We start from the raw sequence: 19,515 nt of genomic DNA, 5'->3' as shown, positions 1-19,515 counted from the left end.
GTTATGAAATGCCACAAAAATATAAGTCAAAACTAGGCTTTGTTGAAGAAAGTATATAATTAAAAAAAAACCCCAAACCCAACAACTTACCGTAGTTCCCTAATTAAATAAAGCAGTTATAAAAAAAAAAAAAATCTGAATCTGTTCAATACCTAAGCAAAGGCTTGAAGACAAAACAGACCTGATGCACGCAGTGTATACTGCTTCTAAAACTCTGCCAAATTTACACAATGCTTATGAAAGGCATCCTAAAACCAAGCCTCTCTGCCATCTGAGGATGAAGTATCTTTTTGCTCAATGATCAGCCTACTGTGAATCATTATGCAGTTAACTCACTTTCACATTCAACAACATAAACTTTTGACCATATTTTTCTAAATAGTGAAGCTTAACTATTACAGATACAGCTTACAAATCCTCATGTAACTATTACAAGTCCTTAGACTAGGAGACAGAATAACTCCCATAGAGTCTAATTTTCTATTAAACCTGTAAAAGCTTTCAGATCTTGACATTTTCTAGTGGTAATTTCTTATGTGGCCGGAGTATTGTTTCCTCAGCCTGTGTCTACAGCTATAATTGAGCTTCTGTGACTGCAAAGATAATGAAATACAGGCCAGAAAAAATGGTCTTAGTCTCACACTGAATTCCCCCCAAAATTGCAAGTTTTGCCAGAGTAGGGACTGAGAACTTGCAGCTCTGAGCCAGAGGCTATGATGGCATTTCACACAGTGGCAGACACATTTTGGAGTGTAATTTTTTGTTTGAAAATTTACAACTAGTATGTGCCTGAAAACTGAACATCTGCCTCAAGACAGAGCATCAAAGACAACCTTGCAGAAAAAAAGAGAGAGATTGTCTCTCTATGGGAAGTAATAACTTTAAAAAAATCAAAACCAAAACTAAGAACTTCCTTTCCTCCTACCACATTTCTGAAATGTCAACTTACCACAGGGTTGGAAAACAATTGTCTCTATGGAGAAGCAAGAGAGCAAAAATCTGCAACTCTGGTTTTCCAAAGGAATAGATTGCAGATACACATCTTCCCAAAGTAAGTCTCGGGAGGTCAGAAAAAGGCAATAAAACAAAGTAACTTGCATAAAAAGAAATGAGCAAATACAGAGAATATTTCCATGTCCAGAGTGCAGAAATCTTAAAAAGTAAACAGAAAATGCAAAGGTGATCTGAATTCCCCAAAAGAAATGAGTTTCATGTGTTCCCTCCCATAATAGGGGAAGGAGGAATACAATGAAAGAAGCTAATGAAGCACAGCAGGAACTTCTTGTATTTACACATACAAGTAGAAAGGAAAAAGGTAATGTAATCTTTTATCAAATGTCTTGAGGAATAATTGACTGAACACATTAAATATTGAAATTCTAATTCTTCATTTTAAATCTTCCACTGTCTGTAATGCTGAAAGTAACAAATTCTGCCAATCAGACCAAACAGCAAAAAGATATACATCCTAATGAGTTGAAGGTCAGGTAGAAAAACTGTTCCCCCTTCCTCTCCCCAGAAGTCAATGTCTCCATAGTGCTAAGTGAATCTATCTTTCAAAGCAATTACTTAATAAGTAAAATGGTTAAATTTGCAAATTGATTGTCCTCACACGAAGAATGAGGTAAATATTGGAATACTAGTTCGCTCCAAGGCTAAGTATGTGTTCTGTGGTTCCCTGGTGATCCCAAACAAAACGATCGGACCTTCCCATTAGTTCCCTTAAAATTCGAAGCACGTGGGAACTCAAAATTCCACGAGGCAGTGATGGGGGATCCAAACTAACTACAATACATCTCTGACTCCCAGTCAAAGCAATTACTCAGCTTAAAGCTTCAAATTTATGTCAGTATGGATTCTACAGTATGTTGACCCACAAGCAACTGGGAGTAAAGAATTACATTGCATCCTTGAAGGAGCACTAAGAAAGAGATGGGTGAGACAGTATCAAGCGAAACCCAGACCAACACATACTTCAGAGGTAGTAAAATACCCACAGATATACCTCCAGGTGAAAATTCTACAGATACAGTTGTAACCAAACTTTTTTCCCAACTTCAATTCAATGGGAAACAATTTAGTTAAAAAAAAAAAAAAAATTTTTTTAAGTCATTCCGAAAAGAAAACGCAACATCAAGATCTATTGACTGTAAGTGTTAGCTATGGTTTTGCCTCTATCAATACATATCTTCGAGTTAATAAATTCTGATGTTCAGTTTGCTGGGGAAAAAAAAAAAAAAAAACAATTGGTAGCTTTTTGGTAGGGTTTTTTTTTCCCCCTGGCAGGAAACTGCGGCCACCTGCAAGAACACTGCTACCATTATTTTTCTTGTTCTTCTCCTATAGGTAACAGGCGTCTATGGCCGCCATCCCTAGGATAAGCACACAGCCCTCCAGGATTTACTGGTTTCCAAACATTCTGAAAAATCACTGTAGAATTTTCTAGTGTAGGAAGTTACTCAGAATTCAATAACTACATATTGTAACTAGAGCACTAGCCACTGTTATATCAAATTGTTCTGTAAGGCTCCAGATAAACGAATAGATTGAACCATAGCAAGTCAAGCTGTGAATGTATGACACAATCCTTATAAGTAATCAGCCACACCTCAACTGTCACAGGATTTATCCATAGAAGAAACATTGCTAGACATTGCTTCTCAATACAAAATATGCTGATTCTTCACACAGCATGCAGCTCAGTCATTTTTACATGGTGCCACTGACAAAGTTTGGTTCAAGCTTATGCTTTAGAATTTACGTCTTTATTCATATGCATGCTTCTACTCTAGCTTTCTCAGATATGTCTCTCTTTAATATAAACATCTCCAAGGCTTTCTTGTAATAATTTTTAATCTCAATGAGACAAGAGAAAGAGGATGAAATGAAAAGTCACTCTGTTCAAAAAAGCAGAGCATATCTGGAAACTTTGGCTTGTTACATGTATTTTCACTATACTTACTGTAAAACTATAGCATTTAAGAGTGCCAAAATTCCGTTTTACTGAATTGTTACCCTAATGTAGAACATATGCTAAACTAAATCCAAGTCTTAAATGTTACTATCATATACAATTACCACCAAAATACAATTTTCAAGTTCATATCTTACTCTATTCAGGAAACATCAATTTCTTGCTCAACTACTCTAACAAATGTTGCACATACCTGATACCATGCACCTAGGAAACTTTCTCCACATAGTATCATTTAGCTATATAACCCAAACATGTTAGACAAATGAAAACTGTCAATATTACTCTGTCCCTAACCATGTGATGATAAACACCACCACATGCAAGGTAAGACAAGCAGCAAATGCATTAACTGTCTTGTTCTGGAAGAGAAGCATCTCAGCAAACAACAGCAGCACAAACTATAACTACATTAGCTGCTTAAGAAACCTTGACAAATGACAACCTGATGTCTGAGGGTCCTGTGAGGAGCCCTTAGAGGAGGACTGATCAGAGGAGGACGACTGTGGCGCTGAACCCTCAGCTAGCTCTCGCTGTCTCTGTTGTTCTGCCTTCCTCAGCCTCAGTCGCTGTAGACCCCTACGGATTATAGCTAACTCGGGTCCCACAAACTCTGACAAACAGGGAGGGGGAGGAGGGGGAGGAAAAAAAAAAAAAAAAAAAAAAAAAAAGAAGTATGTAAAAGAAAGAAGCATTGAACATACAATATACAGAACAGGGAGAAGGGGTGGGGGGACTGACCAGAGAGAGAAGCAACAGATACTAAGTGTAATTACAGTGAAAAAAAATTATGTACATCGTTTACTAACATCCAGAAATTATATTTTATAATATTGAAATTGTTTTTCTCTTCCTAAGTGCATGAATCACAGGACTTAGAAGTTTAGGATTCATGTCATACAATACACTCCCCTCCCCATCTCCAACGCTTAAACCATTTAACAAAGAATTATTTAACAAAAATAGATAGATTCTGACTGATTCAAAACAAATCAAACAACGGAAGTATTCATTTTCATGTTCCTAACACACATAACAAATGAGAATATTCATGGTGTAAAATTATGCAACTGTGGTTTCGTAATGGTAAGTTTTCAAAATGAATGTGATAGCTTCCTGATGTGGGGGGAAAAAAAAAAATTAGTACAACTTTGATCAAAACAAACCTGTGAAAAGAAGTAAACTGGGACTACGGAAATAGGTGGCAGAATAGCATCTAACAAAAAAAATACACTTTACTATGAACTCATTTTTTAATGTCAGATATTCCCAGTGGGTGAGGATTCAAAGTCTGAAAACACTGTTAAGTGGTCCTACAGAGAAAGTAATTTATTGGATCATAATCAATTCTTAGTATCATTCTCTTAACAGACTCTTCTTTCAGTTCTATCTTCAGAGACTTCACTGTTTTCATTATTTGTTCTTTATTCATTTGTCAGTTATACTGTTTTGACATGTACCAGTCCACTGTCTGATTAACAGTATTTTTTGCAAACTGCTATAAAACTAGGTGTCCAAGTAATTTTTCATTCTTTCCGTGCTCTTTGCACATTTCCTCCACTTACACAAGTGCTATATAGCAAGCACTTCCCTTTGTACAACACAGATTGTGTCTTTATTAGCAATAGCCGAAGCAAAACATTGACCTGAACCACGCTGAACTACTCTCAGCTATAATATAGTGGGGTAGAGAAGCTAATATTCACATCAAATGCTCTAGCTAGTTCTGCTATAAACTGCTAGCCTAGACCTATCCTGAAAGTATTTATATCAAGGGCACTCTGGAGTATTTTCCAGATATGAGGAAATCTGCAAAGAAAAAACAAATCAGTACTATGAAATGTTAAAATACTAGAGAGCATTACATTGGCACATAACCTTTCATCCAAGCAAAAGCTTTACAAACATTCTGTAACCCTTATTCACTCAGTGAAGCAAGCAAATTTTAAATTTTCTTTCATAAAAAGAAACAAACCCAAAGACGGAATCCAATCATTCAAAAATTAGTGGCAGGCACCAGTTAATATTGAATAGTCATGAGCTCTAACGTCCTCAGTCTAATACCACTTCTGGAAAATACATCCTGCCAGTTCATGGTTGATGAGGTATAACACAAAGGAAAAAGATATACTTCCTAAAAGGAATGTGGCATCAAAGAGATTTGCTATGGATGCTTTTCCTGTGCCATGAACATTTATGGAAATTAGAACTCCAAACAGCCTAGAAAATGGTTTTAATGGAATTTCAATGATGTCTAAAATTGCAGTTTTCAGTAGTTGCTGCTGATTCAGTTCCACTCAGTCCAGAGACAGTTACAATTTAAGATGTAACAAGAACTACAATTCAAAATGTAAAGAGATAACTACTACCCTGAATATGTTCAATGACAACACCTTTTAACACATTTCAGAATCTCTAAGCAAATGTTTATTTTGCCAGCAAATGGAGTGAGGAAATAGAAATTAAAAAAAAAAAAAAAAAAAAAAAAAAGCTATTGCCACTTTCCCATTCAAAATTTAAAAGCAAAGGTACCTTCTATCAGAACACATATTAAGATCAAGCTTTGTTCTAATTAATCAATTGCCCCCCTACCCCTCCTCCCAATGGTACCAATGTGTATCTGGAATATCATTTATAGGGAAAAATAGCATTATTATATTTTACCGTTTGTTGTATTTGATGCTTATTTGTGGTTTAAAACTACAGCATCTTAAAACTAATGTAAAAAATGAATTAATGGTTTCTACTGACTGGGCCAAGCAGGGCGAGAAAATAAATTTGTTATTTTTTTCTTTAGTGACAAGCATGAAAGTCTCCAGCAATTGTTCTGTCTCATTATTAAAAAAAAAATAAAATAAAAAAAAATAAAAATTCAAAGTACTGACAAGAACAGGCTACTGAGATTTTGCACTGAACTTGTTGATTATTTGCAACTAACTCAAATGTTCCAACTGTATTCTTCTACAATATACACTCTGACAAAGAGACATCCCAACAAGCTCCAGCACTGAACCATTTTTGTACTGACTCTATTTTGAACATGTACTTTTTTAAAACATTAAGAGATGAAGTAATTCAGATGTAGAAGCTCAAATGCACACACGATACCAACAATATATTTGAATTATAATACATATGCAAAGGTATTGCTATTTCAAAGACAGGATTACCACCAGTGCCTGTGTTCAGTACAGAAATCTGTAGAAATGATTTATGGAAAGCTGTTTATAAGCCTGTTCCATTCTGTAGTATGAATTCATGCTCCAATTCTAAATAAGTCATTACCCAAAAACACGTTCTTCATCTGCTAACTCTTTGCTACAATATTCAAACTTGTATCTACCACCACTTTATGCAAAATGATGGCTGAAAGCCTCTTGCTTTCCTTCCGTTTTCCAAAATGCTTCCCCGGTCATCCATCTTTTACAACACACCCCTATCTGGTCTTCCAACTCAACCCCACTGTATTTAAACTACTATTCCTATTATCACTTTCCCTATCCTGTCACCCCAAAAAGCAGCAGGTTTTATTCACCTCTAAATGAAGCTAAACAAGCTCAGGGAATCCTGTTCTTGATACAGAGTGCAGTGTTTTCACATTTATAGACTAGAGACCATGAGTAAATTACATCTCTTAACCGAGCACCATCATGGGTTACAAAAAGTACACAAACACTGCAAAATAGAAATTCACATTCAAGCCTGCCCATTCATAAACCCACTGCTACTGCCCTGCCCTGCTCCCTCTGCCCAGGAGCTTCCCCTCTCCCTGAACTTGCCCACGTCACCCAGAGACTTCTTTTACAGTAACTTAAGTGGTTTAAAAGCAGTGCAAACTAGACAAGATGCTTACTAGGTGTGCAAACGTATAGTACTATTAAGTTTACTCCTGCAGAAGCCCTGTAGACAATTTAAAGATGACACCTGGTCCTAGTACTAAAACCTGCATACAGCAATAAAGAAGACCAGATAAAGTTTTGTTTGTTTGTTTCTGTGGGTTTGGAGTTAGGGGGGAGTTAGACTTTTTTTTTTTTTTTTTTTAAAGAATCAGCAGCCAATCTGACACCCTGTTTAGGTGTAGTCAAAGAACCTATCAAACATTATACAGTAAACTAGAAAAATCCACTGTCTGTCAACAAAACAACCACCACTACCCCTTTCAAAACTGAATATATGGACAGTCTTAAGTCCAAAGTAACACTGGGAAAGAGGAAATGCTCTTAGAGAAGAGCAGAATTAAGAAATAACAAATTCAGCTTCATGCTAGCAGAATAAACTTTTACTTAGAAATTCAGACAGATTCAGAGAAAAAGAGGAAAATACCTTTTTCTAGTCAGCATGCATTCTTTAAAATGCAGGACGGAAAATGCATCATAATTCCAGAAATGCTCTCTAGTGCATTATCATCATGTAATCCACAAAGTTGCAATGAAATAGCTTGAAACAATTATTTTTGATATGGGACATCCTCTCCTGGCCAGTGTAAGCTCCAGAATATACCATATACTTTTTAAAAAAAAAACAACAGCAAAGTGAACCCTTGGTAATGGTATGTGTGTTCTTTGGTGGCTATCCCTCTGTACCAAAGGTAGCGGCAGCTAAACTGGGTTACACTGAATTAGAGTAGACCCCTTAATTTTTTGTGTGTGTATTGTGAAAAACTTGAGATTGCAGCAAGCTGACACCAATACTAATAAAAACCACATTTGACTAAAAGCCTCTGCTACTAAACAAATTTTCTAGCATTCACTTATTCTAGAAATAGTATCTGGACTGTCTGTATTGTCATGCTTCTGCTCACTGTTTATTGCCTCTAAATAAGTATCAGACTAGTTGCAAGCTTTGAAAGGGCGAGAATGATACATTTAATGAATTTCAACTTATGTCTTTAGTTTCCCTGTCTTTCGGATACCAGATACCTAATCATTTCTCACCTGTCCCAAAGATTTTGTCTGCAGCAGCCACAGTACAGTGAATGGCACGCTTTTCCCTGGGAAATCCCCATCCCTCCTTTACTCCAGAACACTCACTTTAAAGCCTGAAGATGCTATCAGTTATCTTTTCCAATGACAAAGAGCTTGTTTTTTTACAACAGAATTGGTACAAGACAAAAGGTGAATTTATAAAAAAAACATGGGATTTTAAAATAATCAAGTCTGAAACTGTAAATGTTTCAGATCACGTCAGCATTTCCACCACAACTGTGAGGCCTAGAAACTCACTTTTAAAAAGTAAAAATAAACTCTTGTGCAAATATTTAACTCTAAAGGCTGTGGCATCTTCTCCTGCATAGAGATGGAAAAGGGCAAGTCAAAGCGTAAGGTGCTCTTTTACTACCCAAATAAGTTTCTGACATTGACAGTGGAATATAATTTCTTCTTTTTCCCCACAATAAGAATACAAGTCTGTATTAAATACAGATGAGTTTCTTCAAGATATACAAACTTAAAAATGAATATGTAGTATAATTCATTAACCAATAATTGAATATCATGCAAGGTGAGCCCTGTCTATCCAGATACTTTTGAGAAGCAAAGAATAACATTGCTGACTCAGAAATGTAGAGGAGGTAGATTCCTACTGAAGGAGACATTCTCTACTTCCTCTGGTTATAACAGGCATGGGTTCTGCTATTCTTTGCACTGATGCTGCTGCAGCCAAACCACAGTTGAAGAAGGCATGATGTTACTTATACTCCATGAAGAGAACAATAAGTTTAGAAAAAACATGCAATAATTTTTTATTGCTGCTTCAAAAGACAATAGTGGTTATCCCCTTTGAGATTCCTTCTTCACACAAGTGTATACAGTTGATGGTTTTACTCTTTCTTCAAACCACAGCTGCAGTCACTTGGTAACTATAAAATACCTAGACTCATTAAGGATGTGCAAGAAAGAAAACAGATTGAGATCAATTACCCAAAATATCCTAAAATAAAACTGTTTCTTATTGAAAGCATTTTTCATAAACAATGACAAGATGGATTTCTTCTCACCAGACGGATGGAGCACAGGTTGAGCTGAGGCCCCTAAAGAAGGCCTTTGTTCATTATCAGGAGAGGACAACAATGAAGTTGAAGGGGGACTTTCTGTTGAAGATGATGTTGAAGGAGCTTGGGCTGACATTGTAGAAGAGGAAGATGATGGAAGTTGTTCAGAACCATCTACTTCCATTGCAGTTTCTGGTTCTGTACTAGGTGGCACGTTATTAGTAGCAGGAGCATCTGTCCGATTAGTCCCACCTTTAATTAAAAATAAAAAAAAAAAAAAAAAGCAAGAAAAACAAGAGCCCAAAGATAAACTTACTCTGTCTCTAAAGATCCCTTTGCATTACCACTCATATGGCATACAAGTGTGCTCAGTTCTTCAGAGTGCATTAAAAATGTTTTAGTTTACACCTCAGGCTGATATTCAAGGCCTGTACATCCAGTATAAACATACTTTCTGTTGTAATTATTATTCTTGTAAAGAAGGAAATCACCTCTGGACCGTGATCTTCCTCGTCCTCGATTGCTTTGTGCAACTTCACTAGCTTCTTCAAACCATCTTGACAGCATGTCCGACATCCTCTGCATTAGAGAGACATTAGGACTTTGCTCCCCTGTAAAACAAGCAATGCTAAAGTTTTATCTACAAGTTTACGAAAGCGTTCATTTCCCCCCTCCATTTCTCCTTCCATAAAAAAAACCACGGGCACTGTAAGCTACATAACTAGTAATCCCCTGAACCACCTTCTTTTTTCAGCACAACAGTCCAGCAAGAATTGCCAGCTGAACATGGCACCACATAAAAACCAACAGCCCTTCCTCCTTTTCTGTTTTACTATTACCTGGAGCTTTTGTACACATGACATTGTGAATTTTACGTAATTGGGTTTTAAATGTTGGTTAAATAAGTTAAGAAAGCCTAGATTTTTATGTTTTTTCCAGCTAATTATAAAATAACCAATTTTATCATTAAACAATGAAAGAGCAAAAAGACTAGCATAAAATTAGTATATGACGTTTTAACATTTCCAGAAGGCTTATTCATGACTTAGATTTTCCTCATAACCACAATTTAATACTAGAATTGGTTTAGGGTTTTTCATTTTCACATTTTGATCAAGTGTCATGATTGCAAAGACTCTCAAGCAGCAAAATCTTCAACATACTTTCTTTCAACATAACTCAAAACATTTTCTTCTCATTTTATTTCTGGTTTTATTACATATGAAACAAAGTTTGTTTCAAGAGAGAAGATATGAAAAATTCCATTTGCAAAGGGCTGAAGTAGAATATTTGAATCTTTAAGTGTTTTTTGTATTCTGTGAAATGTGGTGGTGGGGTTTTTTGTTTGTTTTTTATGGTTTTTGGTTTTGAGGGTTTTTTTTTGTGGTTTGTTTTGTTTGGGTTTTGTTTTTTTTTTTTTTTTTTTTTTTTTTAAACACATTGGCATCTTCCAAAAGAAGACCATTCTACTCATACTGAAGTAAGAGCTTCCAATGGTCCCTTAGACACTTTGGAAGTATGCAGTGTCCAAGCAACTTTTGGAAAAGCTTTCTAATTGAAGACCTTGAGACATAGAATCCCTGTGAAGTACAATTACTTATCAAAATACATACGTGAAAAATATTTTAATACCCTGCATGCAAAAGCTAACACTGAAAGATTCTGGAGCGTACTTGGGAAGAACACATACAGTGAGAATATGCCTCTCAAAAGACCAGTGCTGCTGCCCACATGGATGTTATAAAAGCTGAAAGACTAATCAAATATCTGGATTATCTTTCAGGACTGCATATAGTCTTCACTGCTAGGATATAGCTTGAATATAACATCACCAGACCTTGGTTTTGGATTATTTGCTTGAGTTTAAAAGACATTGCTGGGAATGAAGAAGGGAAGGGGAACACACCAGCCCACCCCCTGCCAAAAACAATGCCCCTCAATCTGACCCCAATGCTCTTGTCTATCCTCATTTCCACACTGCAGGTCTCTGACCCTCTCCTGGGATCCATCATTCCCTGCCTGTACCCCAGGCAGAGGAGCTCTGACCTCAGAAGCTTAAAACACAAAAAATGGAATGCAACAGCTGAAGAAAACAGACAAAAGGTGGCTAATGATGGGAAGAGAGGACAATGAACAGTTAACAGAAAAATAAGTCACAGGTCACCACATGCCTAACTAATGCAATACAGCTATTCTCTCTCAGTCACTATACAGTTGTATCAAATAATGAACAGTAAAGATACTGAAGCTTTGTTTTGAGAAAATAAAAATCTAGCCAGTGTCTACACTGGAAGAGTCCTTTTGTCAGGCTTTATTTTCTCCCAAGCAGATTTACTTGGTATTATGGGCAAATGACAGCTAGAAGGACACTGAAGATACTTAGCTGAAAAAGAATTTAGATTAAATGTAACTTTGTGCAAAGGCAAAGCCACAACTAATTTTGATGGGAAAAACCTGCAACGAAAATTATAGCAAAAGTGTCCCTAAAATGAGGAGGTATACAAATAAGGTCTGTGGAATAAAAGCACCAAGTAAGCAGAATGTAAAACTGCAAATAATCAAATCCTGCAATATTAGAATAAGAAGACACATGATGAAACTAAGAGAGCAGTTTAAAAGAAAGGAAAGGAAGTATTCCTTTACCCAGGGCACTGAACTTCTGAAATTTTTTGCCATAGGAAATATTATCAACAGGTTCAAAAAAAGGATTACAGAAATTCACAGGCAATAGAACCATAGGCAGATTCTCAAGGAACAGATGGGAAACGTACCCTCTGATGTTTCTAATCCAGTAGTTCTGAATACTGGGGGAGCGACAAAGACAACAGAGTAAGGTAAGAGGACAGGCTCATGTTCTCTCCCTAAACAGCATCTCCTATTGCTTGTGTGGGATGCAGAATCCTACCCTGCACAGACCATTAAGTCTGATACAGCTAGACACTTCTATTCTAGTTCGGGGAATCAGGAAGATGAGAAAACCAACACAGAAAATCTGGAGAAGGAAATGGTAGGCAGAAAAGGGAGACAGATTTAAGGGAACTAGAACAAATACTTGTACCCCCACAACCTGTCACATTTAAACAGAAACACATCATTAGATAAAGAGTAAGATGAGTGACAAAGCATCCGGTGCCCTGCTTTGGTATCCCGTTTTCTGACACTAAAGCATAGCTTTGGAAATGCTCTACCTACGGAAACCTCAAGTAATTGAATAATATATTACAAACATGAAAATACAAGCATAAAAATTTAGTCACTACATGTGTTTTATTAAAAAAGGGAAAGATACAATATTAGAATCCTATTGCTTTGAATTCCAGTCCCCTAATGTAACCATTACAGAGCATTTAATTTGTAACTTTGATTGCATATGAGGCTTGACTACAAAAACATATTTGTGTTACTACCTGACCAATGACAATGAAGTAAGCTCCCCTTGATTTACATCAGCCTAACTGAAGCAACATAATTTTTCTGGTAAGAATATTTTCAATTTAGACATTTTTAAAAATCACTGTAGAATAGTAGTTCTGTGTTAAATTCTAGAGAAAAACATCTTAAGACCTGGCTGATGGACATGGACAATTTAATCTGAAGCACTTACATATTTCAGGAATACTTAAGAAAAATTGGAAAATAAAACCCAAACCAAACCAACAAAAAAACCTCAACAAAACAACAACCAAAACAAAAGAGACAAACAAACACAGAGACAACCACCCCCTCCAACTGCAAACACTTTACCATCTCTTTCTCGTTCACTCTCAGGCCTTGCTCTTGGTCCAGTATCCGACCAATCCCCTCTTAGCCGCAAACGTTTAACAGGAGGTTGCCGTAACTGGGGGGGGGGGGGGAGGAGAGAAAGGCATTACAAAGCTATTTATGTTAGATGGTACAGAACTCTAAATATAAATGTAACATCTCTATTTTCTTAAGGTACATAAATTTGTATCTGTCACAAAAAACCAGAATGTCAGCCATATGTTCAGATCAACTATGAACAAGCACAACTCTGTATCAACAGAATGCAAGAGTTTTAGCTCCACAGAAGTTCCACAGTCTAAATCAATGACTCTCAGAACTAATGCAGCTTTTATCTTATGCAATACTAACTTTACTATGTTAATTGAGGCTTTCCATACTGAACAATAATAATTACGTTTTTCCAGAATTCAGGCTGAATTCTGCAAAAATATTCACCTCTTCATGTTAAAAACTATACGGCAGCTTCAGTTTAATGAAATGTGGATTTGGAATTAAGCAAAAGGAAAAAAAAAAATCAGACATTAACAAAACAAAGAAATTTTATGAAAATAAACTTTAGTTTATTTTTTAACCTGTGTTTTTAAAAAAATATTTTTTATAACAGTTTGTTTTTTGCAGCAGGAAGTACAAAACCAGTACTATATAGGTAGTGTTACTTTCAGCAACTTGAAGAGAAGCAGCTAGTGCTTTGAACATTCAGAAAGGCAGTTCAGAGTTTGAAATTAAGTGTATTGGCTGGATGTTTCTGGCTTAAAATAAAAAGTGAATAGTTGTGCTGACAATTTTAAATTAAATGCAAAACCCCTGTGGTGAAAGCATATTAAAGTGTTAACTTTCAGGAGCCAGCAGATTCAGGAAGAAAGCTTTATATTCCTTCTACTCTATAAAACTTAAAGCCAGGCTGAAATAAAAATAGCATTTAAAGAAAATCATCCGGCAAGAAGAGATTACACGACGTATTCTGTGCCTACAAAAGAAAGGAATACATAGGATCTGTTATTAACAGGTGGTCACAATCTTCTCTATAGTAACTGGACAGTCAATTCTCCACCAAATTACTTCACATCAGATTAATATTACAGAGAAGAAAGGGAGAAGTGCAGAACCATTCGTGCATCACATAATTTTTCTGGGTCCCTCTTTGCTTTCTCCTGCCTCAGCGAGGTAACTGTAACTCAGTCCTACCAATCTACACCCCCTTCTGCTCAACGGTAGCTGTACTAGTGATAGCAGCCTGCGGCCCAGTAAATACAACATGGCCATTGCTAGTAGCAGGCCTCAGGCTTAATATGAAGCTAACACCACAAGCCTCACTTGTCAGGCTTTGTCTGGACTTCAAGCATTTAAACAACAAGCATTTAAACTAACAAGCATTTAAAAGCAAACACATGCCATATTGGCCAACTAATAAAGAAAATGCATCGTGTCAAATGTGTTGAAAAACATATAAAAATGGCCTCCAAGCAGATTCTAAGAAAAAGAAGGAAGAAAATATCAACATCATGCTTCTCCCAGCAAAGAGGAGGAAGAAATCACCATCGTTATCATCACACTCGTCCTCCAGGTGAAGACAGCAGGATGCTGACAACTCCTTGTGAACTCCCTTGAGGCCCCTGTCTCAGACTAAAGGTAATGAACTCAGGATACAGAGGAGCTTGTGAAAGGGGGAGCATAATGCCAGAAAAAAAAAGTAGTGTATGTCTGGGGGAGTGCAGGGGGAGGGGGAGAGACATTTATAACTTCACTGTAATTAAAGAGATTTGATTTATATGGATCAGAAAATTTAGACTGGAAGGGTCAGCATCACTGTAGCTGTGCTGAGAATAAACAACTGCTTGTGGTTTGGTTACACTGCTGAAACTTTTGGTACTACTCAGTAGCAGTGGCTCACCTCCTCAATCTAAACATTTTGTATCCCCTCATCTCTGTCATTAAATGGTAACTTTTAACAAGGAGTATTCATACTTGATTTCAAGGAATATGCTTTTGGTGGCATGGAAAATAACAGAGAATACACCTCAATTACAAGAGTGATCTGCCACCCTTGCTGGGCTTATAACCTGAGGTTCATGTAGATGCCTTCTCATCTTTAGGGGAGGGAAACCAGACAAGAAAGGAAACCAGAGTGACAAAATATTGTAAATATACACATAAATAAATATATTGTAAAGATGCAAATTTTGTAACACAATCTACTTGTCACATCTCGATCTATGAACAGCAACATTAATTTAAGATTAATTTAAAGGGAAATACAACTGATATAAGTGTGCCACAAGAAATAAAAATATAAAACATGAAAACAGGTCATCTTAATCACTTGCCTCTTCTCGTCTCTCCTCAGCAGAAGGAACTTTAAGTTCTCGTGCTGTGTCATCCTTGGGATCAAACAAGTATATGTAATCCGAAGAGTAGCTAACAAGGATCTCTTGACCATCTTCACTGTAACATAGAGATGTTACTCTGCAGGATTTGTTATTCAGATGAGGAGGAACAAAACGTGCCACCATTCCAACAGTGCCCCTACCAGCATAATTTCCTACATTTAAAAAAAAAAAAAAAAAAAAAAAAAAAAAAAAAAAAAAGGCAGGGGGCATCGGGGAAGAAAGAAATGACACATTTACTATTGCAAATTTTCAACAGCTTCAATATACTCCTTATTTAACATCCACCAAAAGATGATCAAAGCTAAGTATCCTGTCACTTCTGCATTAAATTGGATCTGAGTAGTGACATATCAGATCTTACTAGTATTTTACATTTTTGCTTACAAACACTATGTACATTATTAAAAAAGATGCAAATACACCCACGCAAATATGTATCACATACCCATCATATGATAGTGTGTGGATGCTATCTGTCAAACGTAGTACAAATAGAAATTTTGGAACCTAAGAACATTTACACAATAATAATGCAGATCTGTACCTACACACAAATTAAAAAGGAATTCATTATATGAAGTTTGAAAATTTAGGACATACATCTCTTTTCTACCCAAAATATTTAAAAAAATACTAGTTTTTCTTTGAAACATAAGAATACCATCCGTCTGGAACTGCAGAACTATATAATACATTGGACTTATGCTTCCCTGACAACTCACCTCCATTCCACACACTAAAACAATCTTAAATTCTAGAATTACAAGTTTGTGAGCAGATAAAAGTTACCTATAAGAAGATCTAACACTGAGAAAAACAGACTGTTCCAAAACCTCATTATTAGCCATTTAACTGTTTCCCCACATGGCCTCAGTTGTGCCTTAGTATGTGCAACAGTCTGTGCTTGACCACGGACAAGTTCAGAGTTTATCATCTCACACTACATAAGGACTGAAACAAAGTTCTAAATGAAAATCAATAGTTTCATCACTAGTCATAGAATACTTCACCTCTTAAAAAAAACACAAAAACAAAAAAACCCCAAAAACCACCCCCCAAAAAACCCAAAACCAAATACACAACCCCACCCCAAAACGAACAACAGAACACCATACCAATATATCCAGAAAAATTACAATCTTCAAAATTTTGTCTCTTCTCTCCTTTACTCTATAGGCCGGCATACCTGAATTCACCTCATTCCTGTGTTGTTACAATACAAGAGCAGGTACATAGTACCTTTTAATCAACCCCCCCAGAATCTGGTCCTCAGGCAGTTCTCACAGAATTTTGCTGACTACTGTGATGGAAGGGAGACATCTTATAAGAACATTAGCCTGATGAGAGGGGTATTTTTATGTTTATTGAGTGATCTTTACTGTTTCCTTTCTCCTCCATCACAATCATCAACAGGAAAATACCGCAAGAAATGACAGATTTTGTGATGCTAATTACTTCCATGAATGTGTATGCACAGCTATGTATAATAATTCATGTGTGTCCAAACAAACACTGATCATACATTATATGAAAGAGGTCTGCAAGAACCACATAATGCACTTTTGCTTGTCAGTTGAAATTTTTTTATAAAATCCTTAGGTAAGCATCTGAAGCATGCCAGCTTTCACCTGACGAATTTGTAGCTTTTCAGTGAAATTATGTTAGATACAGCAAGAGCTACTGCAAAGGTAAGCATATTGCATGATATTATAGAGTTCATAAGATCCCTTCCCATAAGAAGCAACACATGCCAGCATGGCAGAGTACAAGAAGATAAGAACTTAATTAAAATTCAGGTAGACCACTGCAGGCTGCAATCATCACTACCTTTTTGGAATCTTGGAATCACATGTTTCAAGACAAAAGAAGAGACATTACAAAATGTCTTTTTCTGCATTCAGTATACAATGTATTCTAAAGATTAAGTTTACTTACTTGAAGATTTCCTTATTACCAAATACTAGAGTGAAATCACTCTATTATTACAAAGCCTAGTTCTCAGAGAAGCAAGTTACACTTCATTCAGTATTACACTTCAGTCATTCACCACCTATTTTGAAAAAAAGAACCTGAAATTGGAACTGCAAATGGTTCGAAAAGCTTACTGTAAGGTATGGTTCCTACCTGTTGCTCTTGTACCAAGCATTCGCCGATCATATATTCTTACTGAGCTATCAGAACAACCCACAGCAAGATAGTATGGGATTGGTGGACAGATAGCAACAGAAGTGGCAGCACGCCGACAGTTTATTAAAATATCCTGGAACAAACAAAAATATAGCATTTAAATAATAGCTCTGAACATCTGAAGTACAATTCTATTTTTTACTTCAGGACACAGGCCCATTAGTCAAGGAGGTTTTGAGAAAACTAGATCTGGCCCTGTGAAGACAGATTGTAAATATGTCAAACAGAAAAGCCACTGCAGAGGAGGAAAACTATCAAGAGAAAGAAATATAACAGGAGATCAACTAAAAAGAAAACAAACAAACCAAACCAAACCACAGGAACAAACATTTAAGAACAGATAAGCATAACAACTACAGATTTATAAACTAGCTTGCACCTTGGATTTTCCTATGGAAACATAGATAACTGTTGAGTCAGAAGAGTACCAAATATGCAGAAACAGTCTAAATCAATTTAAAGGATCAGAATAGATTTCATCTACGGGCAAATAATTGTATAGAGAAAAAGAAAGAAAGAAACGCCTAGAACTGGTAAAAATGCACAAAGCAGAATAAAATGAATCGAGAGCAGTAATACATACTTTGGTGTCAGTTCTTCTCCAATTCAATATTAAAACTGTTTCTGAAATCCAAACACAGTGGACACCACCAATACCTTACCTTCTAAGGAGTAGTACCAGTGACTAATCTGATCTAGTATAATTCATTATCAAATCTTTTCTCACAGAGGGACAAAGGATGCTCAAGAACACAAGGCTGCAGATAATTTTCAAGGCTCTTTTTTGTCTCCAACTCTGCAACTCTATAGTAACTAATGTAAACCAGACCAAGAGATTCAGTTTCAACATAGAATCTTTCCTACCATATCTGAAGCCTCACACCAAAGTTCATAAACTAAAAAATGCCAAAGGAGATATTAAAATAAATTAAAAAAAAAAAATAAAAAGAAAGAAAAAAGGCTCCCCAAACTTTGTTTCTTGGGAAACATGTTGTCATCTCCACCAACGACCCTGAAATCTATTATTTCTAAAAGCCTTACCAGAATTCATATCCTATGTTTGTATGATGTACAGCTCTACATTTAGGTCATCTTTATTAAAAGATTTCACTCTTACATCTTTACAATCTTCCTTTGTGCAACTTGTTTTGATTCGAGTATCAAACCATCTTACAGTGCCATCTTCACCACAAGAGAGGAAAGTATAGGGATCATTTGGTACTGTCATAACCTGCTCAAAAAAAAAAAAAGAGTATTAATACTTCCAGAAATACCATTAACTTGAAAATAAAAGCTTCAACATTTTGAGCAGCAGTAAAGACTGAAGCAATTACGACTCAAGTCAAGCTTTCTATTGAAATAAAGAGGAAAACTGAAAAACTGCTGATGTTTCTTCATTTTCAAGAAAAGGCTTGAACTATTGAAGTTAAAACAAACTGTGGAATGTCACATAAGATTAAATATTTATAGGTCAAAGCTTACAGTTATTTCTATTATCTTTTAATAAGCAGTATACACTTACTGCAACAAGTTTTCAGATAAGTAACCAATTTGCTGCAGTAATTCAACAGAAGCTCAGTTTATTCGCTATCAGGGAACAGAAGACAATAACAAACAAAACCCTCAGAAGTCTGAATGACAGGAAAATACTAGATGGCTTTTATTCCCATTGGGCCACTCCTTTACATTCAAAGTAGTCCCCTGAAGCAACTATGGCTGAAGCAACAAAGGCTGTTACTAACCTACCCCCCCCACTGCATCTTTTTTCACTGTTTAAGAGAGCGTTGTATCGCACCGTTCTCCTCACCTCAGCCCTACTCAAACTAGGGAAGACTCAGACGGAGTCTCACATGCATGGCTTCACTCAAGAAGGCCTCCTTAAGACAAACTAAAAAGGCAAGCAACCATAATGTTAAGGCTGAATCCCACAGGTCAGTGAATGCACATGAAACATCATGTTTTGACACGCTATCCCTTAAATACAAACCAGAGAATGTTGTAGAAATTAGCAGTATTTTTCTTTTCCTACATTACCGCTACTATCAGTAACTTCATAGAAATTTATAAAGCTACAAAAATCAATAATAGTGTAATACACTACTTCAACCCTGAGCAAATGAGTGATTCTTTAACACTTTTTATGTGATGATTTATTCTCCCCCCCCGCCCCAACTGTTAATAAAAGTAACCCATGGATATCTGTAAATATCTCT

The 19,515-nt window shown here is 36.2% G+C and overlaps 1 protein-coding gene across 4 annotated transcripts in view; it reads right to left on the bottom strand.

The window, feature by feature from the left end:
• DCAF6 (DDB1 and CUL4 associated factor 6) overlaps positions 1 to 19,515 on the bottom strand; it is a 90,574-nt gene that overhangs the window by 38,705 nt on the left and 32,354 nt on the right. For 2 of the 4 annotated variants that reach the window (XM_082304346.1, XM_082304347.1), the window contains exons 5-11: positions 18,420 to 18,533; positions 17,240 to 17,375; positions 15,053 to 15,267; positions 12,708 to 12,801; positions 9,455 to 9,574; positions 8,970 to 9,215; positions 3,420 to 3,587 (exon numbers count right to left, since the gene is read on the bottom strand). In XM_082304346.1, coding sequence (XP_082160472.1) covers positions 3,420 to 3,587; positions 8,970 to 9,215; positions 9,455 to 9,574; positions 12,708 to 12,801; positions 15,053 to 15,267; positions 17,240 to 17,375; positions 18,420 to 18,533 — 1,093 coding nt within the window. The remainder of the gene's footprint in view (positions 1 to 3,419; positions 3,588 to 8,969; positions 9,216 to 9,454; positions 9,575 to 12,707; positions 12,802 to 15,052; positions 15,268 to 17,239; positions 17,376 to 18,419; positions 18,534 to 19,515) is intronic. The other 2 variants (XM_082304348.1, XM_082304349.1) reach the window with 1 other exon arrangement.

Source organism: Platalea leucorodia, assembly GCF_965183815.1.
Source record: "Platalea leucorodia genome assembly, chromosome: 2".
NCBI lineage: Eukaryota > Metazoa > Chordata > Aves > Pelecaniformes > Threskiornithidae > Platalea > Platalea leucorodia.
Note: the sequence above shows the minus strand (reverse complement) of the source record. Positions and strands in the feature narration are given on the sequence as shown.